Consider the following 14,008-nt stretch of genomic DNA (forward strand, 5'->3'; position numbering starts at 1 on the left):
TTTACCAAGCAAGTAACGCCATCTATTATCACAGGAAAACATGAAATAATGTTTAATAACGGCCAAAATGACGGTTTTAAAAAAAAAAAAGTTTTGTTTTTTCTTCACAGAGAGAGAGAGAGAGAGAGAGAGAGAGAGAGAGAGAGAGAGAGAGAGAGAGAGAGAGAGAGAGAGAGAGAGAGAGAGAGAGAGAGAGAGAGAGAGAGAGAGAGAGAGAGAGAGAGACACTGTGCTGAAATGTTAACACAACAAACACATTTGGGGTAAATTGATATAAGCGCGCACCCGCCAAAATGTTTTTTTTTTTTTATGATTTCAAGTAAAGTGTTCAGTGTTGTTGAACAATTTCGATTAGGTGCAACAATTGTTTTTTTTTTTTGATCAAATCAACGAAAACAGCACAGGTAAAAAAAAAATCATTTAACGAGAAAAATCGTTTTAAAATCAATCAAGTGCGTGTTAACATCGTTTCGAACGTTTTTTGTTTCGAATGTTTTTGTTTCGAACGCTTTTTGTTTCGAATGTTTCGATATCTGAAACAAACAAAAAAAAAACATTATTAAATCCTCATCATTAAATAATCAATTTACTAACAACAACAACAACAAGGTTCTCTCTTTTTTTTTTCTGTTGATTAACCTTGTTATTTTTCCATCATCATCATCATCATCATCGAATCTTTCATCATCATCATTTTGTAATTAATAATATTTGACAACGAAACTAAATGGTAAGAACTTTTTTTTTTTGTAAAATAGAAATCCATTATCCTCCCCCTTTCCCCTCCCAAACAAACAGCTAGCATCATTATCATCGAAATCTTTTTTTTTTTTTTTGAAATGAAAAAATCAAAGCAAAACAATAACAAAATGTAAAGAAGAAGAAAAGTTTCTTTTCCACTTCTTATTTTTTTTCGGGATTTTCGTTCATCATATAGAACCGATATATATTCGGTAATTATTCGTGAAGAATTGAAATTCCGAAATTTTCTTTTCTATTTATTTATTTATTTTCAATGTAACTATAAATGAATGAATGAATATGATGATGATGATAATCATCATCATCTAACCAACTTTCATATCATAGAAAATCTTTGTTCGGTTTATCCTTGTATCTAATAATGTAATGATGATGATGATCATACTACGCCGCTATTATCATCATCGTCGTCTTCGTTACATGTGTAAATTTTCTTCTTTTTTCAGCTTTTTTTCAGTTTTTTTTTGTTCTAAATTTCAGTTTCGATGACACTGAAAAAAGTTAGTGAGTTAGTGATGATGAAGAAAGTATTTCAAGTTTGTCGGATTTTTTTTTTTTATATAGAACTTGAAAAAAAAGATTTTAAAGATCTATCGCCTGTTGCTAATTTTTTCTCTCTTCATCTTTGATTATATAGCGAATTTATTCATTCATTTCAATTAGATTTTGGTTGTTTGATATAATTTTTGTTGTTGTTGTTGTTGTTGATTGTTAATCATGGTCATGATCATCATCATCATCAACATCATCATGATGAATCAGAGTTAGTCAGTAAGTCAGTTTTTTTTTTAAATAAAAATTTTTTATTATTTTTTACAATCTTTTCTCTGTTGTAGTCGGGTGGTGGTAGTAGTTGTTGTAATTGAATGAATCCTGGTTGGTTGTAAAAAACCAAAAAGTTTTTTTTCAATCAAACAAATCATCATATCTTTTCTTTTACAAGTTTTGTTGTTGTCGATGTTTTTCTGTTGTTTTTTTTTTGTCTATAAACATTCGAAATTTTTGATTGATTTTTGTTCGTTTCCTACGAAAAAAAAACATAAATAAATTTGCTTAAATTAATTTATTATCATTGTTGTTTATCAGGGTCCATAATACAAACAAACAAACGAAAAATGATTGATTAATCGATTGGTTTTTGCGATCATCATCATCATCATTGTTTTTCTCTCCATTTCATCATCGTCCATTGATCATTGCTCAATTTGTTTTTTCGTTGTTTTCAAATTTGTTTTTGTTTTAGTTTTTTTTGAAAGATTTGTTTGTTTGTAAGCAAAGAAAATGTCATCATCATCATCATCATCATCGTTGTCGCCACAGCCACCACCAACAACAACAACAACAAAATCATCATCAACAACAACAACAACAACAACAAAAGTGAAATCGAAAAAATCAAAAAATGTTCTCGATTATTTAATCATTATCGATAAAGATCTTTATGAAAATGAACAATTTATTCAATCAATCAATGAGGTTTGTGTTTTTTTTGGTTTTTTTCTATTTGAATTTTTACATTGAATTTCGTTTTTTTTTGTTTTGGTAAACAGAATTTTGATTTTCAAATTAAACTTCAAACGGATATTGATTCAATAATAATCGATAATAATGATAATAATAATGTTGATGATAATTATGATAATAACGATAATCAAAAACAACAAAATGATGATGATATGATCAATAATAATAATAATAATAATAATGATAATCAAACAAAATCATCACCATCATCGAAAAATATTCTTTACATAAGTAATTCATTTGAAGGTCCATTATTTCAACATCTTTGTCAACAACGTAAACCAATTATTAGTGATATTGTTGTTAAATATTGTATTGAAAATCGACAGGTAAGTTTTTTTTGTTTAACAAAAAAACAAAAATTTTTCAACAAAATTGAATTCTTTATATCCAATGAAACAAAAACAGAGTCTTCCAATACCAAAAAATCCATTGTATAATTATTTTATGAAAGATTTTGTCATCTGTTTTTCTGTTCATGATAAACATAAAACGGTAAAGTTTTTCTTTTTTTGTTTATTTGATCATCATTTAATCTGATATAATTTTTTCGATTAGCGCATGACAAATGATTATCTAAATTTGATTCGTTATATGGGTGGCCAAAGTCGTAAAGATATGAAAAGTGGCCGTTCATTTGAACGTACACATTTGATTGAATCAAAAACTGATTCGGATAATTATAATGTAATGTATAATCCACAGGAAAAAGAGAATTGATTGTTTGTAATTCACATTTTTTCTTTTCAAAAATCTAGTTGGCTGTAATATATAATTTACCAATTCTTTGTAAAGAATGGATTGATCATGTTTGGCAAAATAGACGTGAAATAAATTTTAATCCAAATGATGAAAATATTTTAGCCAAATATCGTTTAAAACCATTTACAGATTTACGTATTGCTTTATATAATTTTCGACCAAAAGAACTTGCAGAAAAAACAAAATTAATTATTGAATATGGTGGTTATTCAATATCATTTTGTGAATCAAATACAACACATTTAGTGATTAATGATCATACTGAAATTGATTGTGAAGATATTCAAGAACAATATACAAATTTACCAAAATTTATTGTTTCTGAATCGGTAAGTTTCTGTTTTTTTTGTGGTTTTTAGTAATAAAATTTGATTTTTTTTTCAATTAAATAAATAGTGGTTAACCAAATCAATCGAAACAAATTATCGTCAACCAGAAGATGAATATTTAATAAATCTTCCATTTAATGAAAATAAATTGATTAATAATTTAATGACAAATGATTGTTCATTCAAAAATTCAATATTATCCAGTCCAAATTTTGATAAATCATTTGATGAATCTTCATTAATTGGTAATTATTTCGTTAAAAACATTGAATTTTTCATTTTCATTTTCATTTTTTTATAATTTCTAAAAACAAAAAAGCTGCTGACAAAAATGATCTCAAAAAACAGGCGATTACTCAAGAATTATATCAAACTGAAAATAATTATGTAACAATTTTAAAAGATATTATAAAGGTTTGTTTGATGAAACTCTGTGTATATTTGTAATGAGATTAAAAAAAAATCTGTTAGATTTTCAGCGATCCACTTAAAAATCATCAATTTCCCGGTGAATTACCAAATGAAATTGAATTGAAAACAATATTTGGTGGTTTGCCACCGATTATCGATGTACATCAAAAAATATTGGATGAATTGGAACCGGTAGTAAAAAATTGGAAAGCTGAAAATGAAATTGGAAAAATATTTCAAAAACATAAACAAGATTTTCTTACTGTCTATCCTCAATATGTAAATTTTTATGAAAAAACCAAAGAAATGATTGAACAATGTGTAAAAAAATATCCTAGATTTAAATCTTTTTTAAAGGTAAATCATTATGATTATGACTTTTCAATGTTTTTCATTCATTTTTTATATGACAGGCTAGTCAAGAATCGCAAGAATGTCGTAAACAAACATTTCAAGAATTATTAATCAATCCAATACAACGATTGCCTCGTATTGAATTATATTTACGAAGTAAGTAATTTTTTTCCGATAATTTTTTTGATTGTAAAAAAATGAATTTTTTTCCCTGCTAATTAGCATTGTTAAATAGTACGGATGAACTACATCCCGATCATAAACTATTGAATGATGCTTTAGAAACAATTATTTCGGTTAATAAGTAAGTGAAAAGGATTTATGGAATGGTGATGATTTCTAAAAATTAATTAATCTTGTTGTTGATTATATAGAGTAATCAATTTAGGAAAGAAAAAAATTGAAGGACAAATGGAATTATTTGAATTAATGAATGATATTGAAGATTGCCCGGCTACATTATTATCAGCTAATCGTCATTTTATTGCCAAATGTGATGTAAAAATATTATTAGAAAAAGATGGTATCGATGATTATGAACAACAATTTATACGAAAATTAGAAAATAACCTATTTACATTGTTATTATTTACTGATTGTATTTTGGTAAGTTTTTCTCTTCATGTTTATCATTAGTGATTGATTTTTCATTTGATTAAATGAAAAAATAGCTTTGTAAAAAACGTATAGTAACACGATCAACATCATTAAAAGATCGTGCAAATATACCGATGAGTGCATCGAAAAAAACTAAAAAAACATATCGATTTATTGAAACAATCGATTTAACATCATTAAAATGTATCATCAATGAATTTGATGAAGGAGGTAATTTGATTGCGAAATTTTTTCCATTTGAAAACTAATTTTTCTTCATTTTTTTAAAAGAATTGGATCCAGTTTATTTGGATGCATTTGCTCTGTTTGTCAAACACGAGGAACGTTATTTTAATACATATCCATTCATTGTTAAAGATATTTCAATGAAAAAGGATAAATTTTTAGAAGAACTGGTTCTTGCTTATGAACAATCGATGCAATTATTAGTTGATGATGATAATGTTAACAACAACAACAACAATAATGATGATGATGATGAAGATATTCAATTTTTAAAAAAAGGAAATTTTCATGCCATCGATTTTGATCATCTAGTATTATTGGCACGTTCATTAGATAAATCAAAATATTTTAAACGAACCAAAGAACGTTTAAATCGTAAATTATCATTCCGTCGTAATACATCTAGTCTATTATCAGCATCATTGGATAATATTTCATCAGCTGCATCACCATCACGTTTATCAAAAGTGTTTAGTTTTAATTTTTTTACACCAAAAGGAAATGATTTAAATGGTAATCAACAACAACAACAACATCATCGTCATCATCCACCAATTCATCGCCAACCACATCAACAACCACAACATTTGAGTAATGATTTAAATTCATTCAATGAATTGACGGTAAATATATTATATCATGCAAAAAAACTGAAAAATTTTAAAATTTCTTCGTTTTTTTTCAGGAATTAAATAATGCAGATAATTTTAGTTTACCAGCAACACCGATACCAAGAAAAAAATATTATAAAGGTGCTGCAACTGATTTGATTAGATCGAAAAAAATTTAATTGAAAATCCTCATCAAACAACAACAACAACAAAAATTCAGATTCATCGATCTCGATTCTTTAAATCTTTATATTTTCTTTGATTTTTTTTCTTCAAAAAAAATATTCTTTCTAAATCTACCCATCCATCCATCCATCCATCTATCTTCCTATCTATCTATATAAACCCAAATGAATCCAACAATCAAAAAAAAAAAAAGATTCGAATATAAAAGATTTTTGTAAAAATTGCTTTAGTTTGTAAACATTAACATTTCTATATATTTGATAATCAAATAAACCAAAAAAAACAAAAGAATTGTAAATATCTTGATATTTTAAAATTAACTAAATTAAATTTGCAGAAAAAAAATTTTGAAAGACAGACAGACAGATTGAAAACACTGTAAACAAAACAAATTCCTATATTCCAAAAAAATAGCCAAAAAACAACAATGTTTTAACACTGAAATTGATTATAATTTATTCAAATAATAATAAAATTTTTTCAATTAGAAATTTGATTCGTTTGATGATTTTTTCGATGATTTTGATTTACATCATCAATATCTTTGAAAGATTCTATTTTTCTGGTAAGAAATTTTTTTTCTTTTGTTTGTTTGTTTGTCTCTCTCTCTCTCTCTCTCTCTTTCTTGAAAAGTAATAATAAATCGAATCAATTGTTTAGATTATTTTCGATTCGAATTTCACATTTGGTTATCCGTTTTTGGTTTGAAATATACAACGAAAATGAATCAATTTTAAATCGAATTAAAACGATTTCCAAAATTTCAATCATCATCATCATCATCGGGTGTTTGTGTGTGGTAGTCACTTTGTTTTGTTTGCATCACATCCAGAATGATGACGAATGATGATTTTCGATATGGAAAGATGTTTCAATGAAAATAATTCCTTTTGAATAAAAATAAAATAATGTTAATGTTTTCATCATCATCATCATCACATGAATCTTATTGATGAAAAAACAAAATCAAGGATTAATTCCTAAGATTTTGTTGTTGTTGTTGTTTATGGATGCTGTCGTTTTCTTCGATGAATTAAAGTGATGCGAATGATGTCGAGAGAGAGAGAGAGAGAGAGAGAGATCATTAAATTGAAATAAAACTCGAACAAAAAGTAATAAATATTATTATTATTTGTTTGAAGAAAACGAAAAAAAAGGCGGTGGTCCCACTCGAACAAACTAAAAAAACTAGTTTGCCGGATCATGCTTGCATGATATGTTAAACTCGCCAGTTTGTCAAATCGCAAACTTTTCCCGTTTTCTACTTCCACAGTGCATTTTTCGGTTTAGTCTGTTTGTTAGTTTTTACAAGTGGGACCACGGCCAAAAGATTCAACAGCAACAACAAAACAATTAAATTTTTTTTTGAGCGTTTTTTTTCTGTTTCCCTCCGCCTACGTTTGTTGATGAAGGTTTTTTTTTTGTTGAGTTTTTTGGTAAGTTTTTCAACAACAACAACAACAACAAACACACAAAGCATCATGTGTAAAGCAAAAATCAACGATCAAATTATATTCATTTTTTTTGGTAATCTTTTTTTTCCCAAATATGAATTATAATAATATTTTCGAAGGAAAAAAAAGATTTTTGGATGAAAAGAAAATCACATGATCCGATAATCATTTCTTGCCAAATAGTAAATCCAAAAAAAAACGCAAATGACGAATCCACAAATCCGTTTTGGATGAAAATAAAATATTATCTGAAGTTTCACAAAAAAAAATTCCAACGCAGCACACAGGGCATATAACAGAGAATCTAAATTTATCTCTTTGTTGTTTATCATCATCTTCGTTTTTATGTGTCCGGGTGAAGCAGAAACAAAACAAACCCGCGGGTTTTTTCTTTCTTTGTTTTCTTTGATTTATTTGATATTATCATGCAAAAAAAAGATAACATTACAATAATAATTTACATTCATCATCATCATTTTCGGTTTTAAAATGAATTTATTCGGGTAATTTTTCGGATATCAGAAAAACCAATATAGTTCACTATATAACTTTAACCATTCGAATCAACCAAACAAAAAAAAACAAGAATATTCTGCTGGCCATATATAGTAGTAGTGGTAGAAAATAGTGATAGTAGTAGTAGTTTCTCTTTAGAGAGATGGTCAAATTCAACCCCCATACACACACACCTCTCTCTTTCATTACAATAAAATTACCACCGGAATAATTTCGGTATACCTCTACTATTTTTATTCTCTACACCAAGAATAATGATAGATCTTTCTTCACGAGAAAAAAATGAACAATTCTTCATCATCATCATCATCATGATAGTCATTCGCAGACACACAGAATGCGAAAGAGGTGTATCGCAAGATGAAAGATCATCATCATCATCATTGATTTTATGTTCACCAATATCCGTAGATCCATCTCCATCTCTATATATATCGGAATCTGACACACAACAGCCAAAACACACAACGCAAAACGAACGAAAAACCGAAGAAAAAAGAAATCAAACACATAATGTTATCATCGAAATGTAAAACTATAGTCCATTCACAGCAAACAAACAAAAACACCAGAATTGAACAACAAACCAGAGAGATTCTTCATCTTGATCAACAACAACAACAACATTTTGAGCATATGTAAAAGTATGTGTGTGTTTGGTTTGGTTTGGTTGTTCGAATCCATCATCGAAGGAAACCAAAAACATTCGAAAACATTCGTTCGAATTGACAACCAAAAAAAAAAAAAAAAAAAATTTGTCGTTTTTTAATTGTTTTTTTTTCTAACTTTGTTTTTGTTTTTGTTCTGGTTTCACCTGAAAATCACATTAATTAAAATTCTTGTTTGTAAATTTTTCAAATCTGAGCTTGTTATTGGAAAAACAAAAATGTGAAAACTTCCGAATTTTTGTTTCCCAGAAAAAATTCTTGCTTTGTTCATTTTGTTCATTTCTTTTTTTTTGTGATAAAATTATCATCTACGTTCATCATCATCAATGTACGAAGCAACAACAACAAAATTTCAATCGGTAAATATTTATTCAAAACAACAAAAACAAAAAATTTTTTTATAACATGTAATTGACAACCACTATTCAAACAAAACTAGCAAACAAAAAACTAAAAAAAAGACTAAAAATAACCCCCGATAAAGATAAGCAGAAAAAAAAGTAGTAATTGTTTAACACAAAAAGAAGAAAAAGAAGAAAAGAAAAGGATTACATCAACATTATTATTCACAACAACAATAAACCTTCTTATTGTTGTTGTTGTTGTTGTTTTCAATCATTCTTTTTTTGTTCCTAGACATGAATGAATAAATAAATAAATAAAAAACAACAAAATAAAATAATCACATGAAGCTTTTAGTATAATGATGATGAGGGAAACATTTTCATTCAGGTCATTTTCATTAAAAATTTATCATCATTCTTTCATTCTTCATACACGAGAGAAGAAAAGGATGGTTGGGGGAAAAGATATAATCTCATTTTTCTTGTGGTTAGTTTTAGGTTAGAGTAGTAGTTATTATCTACTAAAAAATTTTCCCCCTTCCCCCCCTCTGAAACTATTATAATCAATAGGTAGATTGTATAGGTGAAAAAAAAAATTTTTTTCACAATTAAAATTCATTACTCGTACCGATTTGGATCGGTCGTTGATATTCGTTCTTTTTTGTTTTTTGGCTGTTTGTCTTTTTGTGAATCGCGTGTGAAGTATTTCATGTGTGTGTCTGTGTGTGTGACAAGGTGTAACTGGGTTAAAATGAAATTTTTTGACATTTTGAAAAGCCACATGCCATTATAATCAAAAAAAAAAAAAACAATATGAATTATGGCAGTGAAGCTGACATTTTTTTCCATTTTCGTTTTTGTTGTTTGTTTGTTGTACAGGTGTAATGGACATTTTTAAATTAAAAAAATTAATTTTTTTTTTACTTTTCTTTTTTTCCTCATGCAAAATTGGTTCGATTTCCAAAAAAATCAATTCAATTCATGATGATAATCAAGATTTGATTTTTGAATAATTCAATTTGATTTTTGATTCTGATTTTCTCCTCATTAATCCAATAATGATAAAAAGAATATCATTATCATCATTACGTTCAAGTACAAAAGATTCATCAAAAATTGTAAAATATACAACATGTAGTAGTCATAATAATAATAATAATAAATTAGTTGATGATGATTTGGATGAAGTTGCCGTTATAAGTAGTAATGCTGCACCTGAAAGTGTTCGTTATGGTGATGGTCATCATCATTATTCACAAACAGCAAACGGACCAAGAGTTGTACCGGGTATTATAACAGCTGGTGTTGATCGTACAAAACTATTAACCACTACTTCATTACAAAATGCTAATAGGTAATAGATTATTTTTTGTAATTATAAACTTTTATAATAAGAAACTTATAATAACTGATTTTTTCCATTTGTATTTATAGAAAGCCTTCAAATAATTTAAATAGAAACAATGATGATGATGATGATGAAACAAATGATGATGATAATCATCATCATCATCATCATCTAAAAGATCGATGTCCATCACAACAATCATTAATTGCTGTTAATTGTGATCAACAACAAGATAAACAATCAATTTTATCATCAACAAACGCAACAACAACAACAACAGCAACAATTATAAATGGAAAAAATAATAGTAAAAAACGTTCCATTCATCAGATGACAACCGGTTTAATTAATCGTAATGATTTAGAAATATCGAAAAAAACACGTGAATTACGTAGAAAAGAAATCAGAAAAGAATTTGAAAAATGGGAAAATGTTACCGGTTCAATACATCATAAATCCGGTTGTAATTGGTCATTTGTATTTGATCCATCCGGACGACTTTGTTATTATTGGTCATTGATTGTTAGCATTGCATTTCTTTATAATTTTTGGTCAATTATATATCGTTGTGCATTTCAAGAGATTAATGAAAAAACTGTTGCATCATGGTTTGCATTAGATTATTTTGCCGATTTTATCTATATATTAGATATATTGGTTAATTTTCGTACCGGTTATTTGGAAGAAGGTGTTTTACAAACTGATAGTGTTAAATTACGACAACATTATATGAATTGTACAATATTCTATATTGATTGTCTTTGTTTATTACCATTGGATTTTCTTTATTTATCAATTGGTTTTAAATCTATTTTACGTTGTTTTCGTTTGGTAAAAATTTATCGTTTTTGGGCATTTTTAGATCGTACAGAACGGCATACAAATTATCCAAATATATTTCGCACATTATCATTATTACATTATATATTGGCCATATTTCATTGGAATGCATGTTTAAGTCATATAATACATATGAAAGATGGTTTTGGTTCACGTGATTGGTTTACAAGATCAAAAAATAAAGACTGTGAAGGCGTTACTTGTGATTATCTTCAGTAAGTATCTTTTTAATGCAAATTTATGAATCAAAAATAAAAATCTTATCGATTTTTTCTGTTCAATTAAAGCGCCATGTATTGGTCAGTATTGGCATTGACCACAATCGGTATGTTTAGAATTTTTTTTATTGTTTTTTTTTCAAAAAAAAACTAATTAATTTCAATTTCAAATCAAAGGTGATCTACCAACACCACGAACTAAAAGTGAATATGTTTTCCTAATTTCGCAATTGGTTTTTGGTCTTTTTCTATTTGCAAGTATGAATAGTTCATATTCAATTAATGTTTCTTTTGGATGTCTAATTGATGTTTTCATTCATTATTATCTCACGTAATTAAGCTGTACTTGGTCACGTAGCAAATATTGTAACAAATGTTAGTGCTGCACGTAAAGAATTTCAAGGTAGGATATTGATTGATCAATGATGATTTCCAATCGATAAATAATCAATAAATGTTTTTTTTTAAGCAAAATTGGATGCTGTTAAAACATATATGCGTATGCGTAGAGTACCTGATCATATACAAACAAAAGTGATACGTTGGTTTGATTATCTGTGGATGACACAAAAATCATCGGATGAAGAACGTTCAGTTGGTTGTCTTCCGGATAAATTAAAAGCAGAAATTGCTATTCATGTACATTTGGATACATTAAAACGTGTGGAAATTTTTCAAAATACTGAAGCAGGATTTCTTTGTGAACTGGTATTACGTTTACGTCCAGTATTATTTAGTCCAGGTGATTATATTTGTCGTAAAGGTGAAGTTGGTAAAGAAATGTATATTGTTAATCGTGGAAGGTAAACATAGAGATTTCATTTTCTAGGTTATAATTAATTAATTAATTAATTGATTATTTTTTAATTAAAACAAATTTAGATTACAAGTTGTTACCGATAATGGAAAAACGGTATTAGCAACATTACGTGCCGGTAGTTATTTTGGTGAAATTAGTATTTTGAATATGGGAACAGCTGGTAATCGTCGTACAGCATCAGTTCGTTCAGTTGGTTATTCGGATCTATTTTGTTTGAATAAACAGGTAAATTTTATTTTTAATGAAAACTTTTTCATTTTCACTAATTAAATTTTCTAAAAAAATCAAAATTTTTTTTTTTGCAGGATATGTGGGATGTATTAAAAGATTATCCAGCTGCTCGTGTACGATTGGAAGCAATTGCTGTAAAACGATTGGAAAAATATCGTAAAGAACCATTGAAAAAAAGTATTTTTTTTTTTATTCGATAATGAACAGAATGAATTTGGATTGTTAAATTGTCTTTTTTTTTCTCTCTCACTTAAACACATTACAGTTGCAATGGGAAGAAGTAAAAGTACACCTGGTCTAGTTGAATCGAAAGGAAAAATACCTGTTAATAATTTAAATATTTTACAAGCAATGAAAGAAAATCAATCAGCTTCAACAGCAACATTAATAAAAGCTGATGTTGAAGATGATGAAAATGAAAATGATGATTTGAATATGAATGGTGAAAAAATTATAAATGGAAAACAACAACAAGATGATGGTAATTTAGATGAAACAATTGAATCAACAAGCAGTATGGATACAATGAAAGCATCATCAAAAGATAGTCATCAAAATCATCAGGGTCAATCATTAATAGCACAACAAAATTGTTGTGATCAAATTTTACAAAATAAAACAATAGCACATCAACAACAACAACAACAAACATCTACAGCATTTTTATCGCCATCAATATTAGCCACAACAAATAATTATCATCAACAACAACAACAAACGCCACAAACATTAATATATTCACATTTATTAAGTCCGAATGTAGCATTAGTTAATTTTGATCAAAGATCACAACAACATACACCATCACCGTCTACAATGCAACAAACAACAACAAATAATAATAATAATAATTTTTATCCATCATCTCCACAAATGCCTCATCATATATCACCATCATCATTACATCAACAACAATTTCTTCAAGCTCAGCATCCACATCATCCACATCATCATCATCATTTTAATACATCACCATCACCATATTGTACAATAAGTCCGGCTGCATCGACAAATCAGCTTCCAATATTTTCCAATAATTTGGCTGGACAAATCGTAACTCAACAGCAACAACCTCCATCATCATCAAATAATAATAATAATTTATGTGGATCAGATGATAATAGTTCTTATAATAATATACAGATAGAATTTCCAACACAGGATGCATTATTATCGGAAATTAAACGATTACGTGAACGTTTATTAACAATGGAAACAGAAAATGCATCAATGTCAATGAAATTAAATCAACAACAATGGCAAGTTGAAAACAGGTAAAACATTTTTTTTTCTATCCAGGATTTTTCCCCTTGAAATTTGAAAATATTTAATTTTGAATTATTCTGATTTCAGATTGGCCGAAATTGAACATCAAATTAGTTCGGCAGCAAGTGCAAATTCTTGTTCAGCAGCTCAATTAGGTTTTATTAGTTCAAATAGTTCGATGGCAAGTGTTGAAGATAATGAACGTAATAAAGAATCGATTATTTGATTTTTGTATCAACAACAACAACAATCAATCAATCAACCAATAAATAAATAAAAGGCCGCCTAATTACATCAAATTAATGGATAACTACCCACTACGACCACCATCAATCATCAAAACGATACATTCCTTCTTTAATTTTCTTGTTGTTGATCTGGATTATTTATTATTCTCTGATCACATTCACTCTCTCTATCGATGTTTTTTTTTCTTTTGTTCTTCAATATGTTTCGAACTTTTACAAAAATTTGACAAAATGAATAAATTATATATTCTGTTTGATATTGAAAATCTTTAT

General features: G+C 27.6%; 2 protein-coding genes across 3 annotated transcripts; both read left to right on the forward strand.

The window, feature by feature from the left end:
• The first annotated feature begins 246 nt into the window (after positions 1–246).
• LOC113793952 (protein ECT2-like) lies at positions 247–6,273 on the forward strand. Of its 2 annotated transcripts, none has more exons than XM_075820274.1 (15): positions 247–730; positions 1,849–2,238; positions 2,313–2,615; positions 2,695–2,781; positions 2,845–2,973; positions 3,045–3,377; positions 3,445–3,622; positions 3,697–3,791; positions 3,849–4,145; positions 4,202–4,298; positions 4,365–4,446; positions 4,517–4,748; positions 4,814–4,970; positions 5,031–5,608; positions 5,671–6,273. In XM_075820274.1, the coding sequence occupies exons 2-15, from the start codon at positions 2,044–2,046 to the stop codon at positions 5,773–5,775; spliced, it is 2,868 nt and encodes a 955-aa protein (XP_075676389.1). In that variant the 5' UTR covers positions 247–730; positions 1,849–2,043; the 3' UTR covers positions 5,776–6,273. The 2 variants fall into 2 exon arrangements, with proteins under 2 accessions (XP_075676389.1, XP_075676388.1); XM_075820273.1 differs by lacking the exon at positions 247–730 and adding an exon at positions 1,415–1,533.
• A 1,544-nt stretch (positions 6,274–7,817) lies between these two features.
• Positions 7,818–14,001, forward strand: LOC113793953 (uncharacterized). The gene is made up of 11 exons (XM_075820271.1): positions 7,818–8,779; positions 9,761–10,118; positions 10,199–11,167; positions 11,240–11,277; positions 11,348–11,428; positions 11,511–11,573; positions 11,640–11,973; positions 12,053–12,215; positions 12,296–12,398; positions 12,487–13,495; positions 13,575–14,001. Exons 2-11 carry the CDS (start codon positions 9,823–9,825, stop codon positions 13,711–13,713), a joined length of 3,195 nt encoding a protein of 1,064 aa, XP_075676386.1. The 5' UTR covers positions 7,818–8,779; positions 9,761–9,822; the 3' UTR covers positions 13,714–14,001.
• The last annotated feature ends 7 nt before the right edge of the window (positions 14,002–14,008 follow it).

Source organism: Dermatophagoides pteronyssinus, unplaced genomic scaffold (assembly GCF_027571235.1).
Source record: "Dermatophagoides pteronyssinus isolate colony J.1.1.1.1 unplaced genomic scaffold, Derpt_VIB-CSIC_2022.12 sq0006, whole genome shotgun sequence".
Taxonomy (NCBI): domain Eukaryota; kingdom Metazoa; phylum Arthropoda; class Arachnida; order Sarcoptiformes; family Pyroglyphidae; genus Dermatophagoides; species Dermatophagoides pteronyssinus.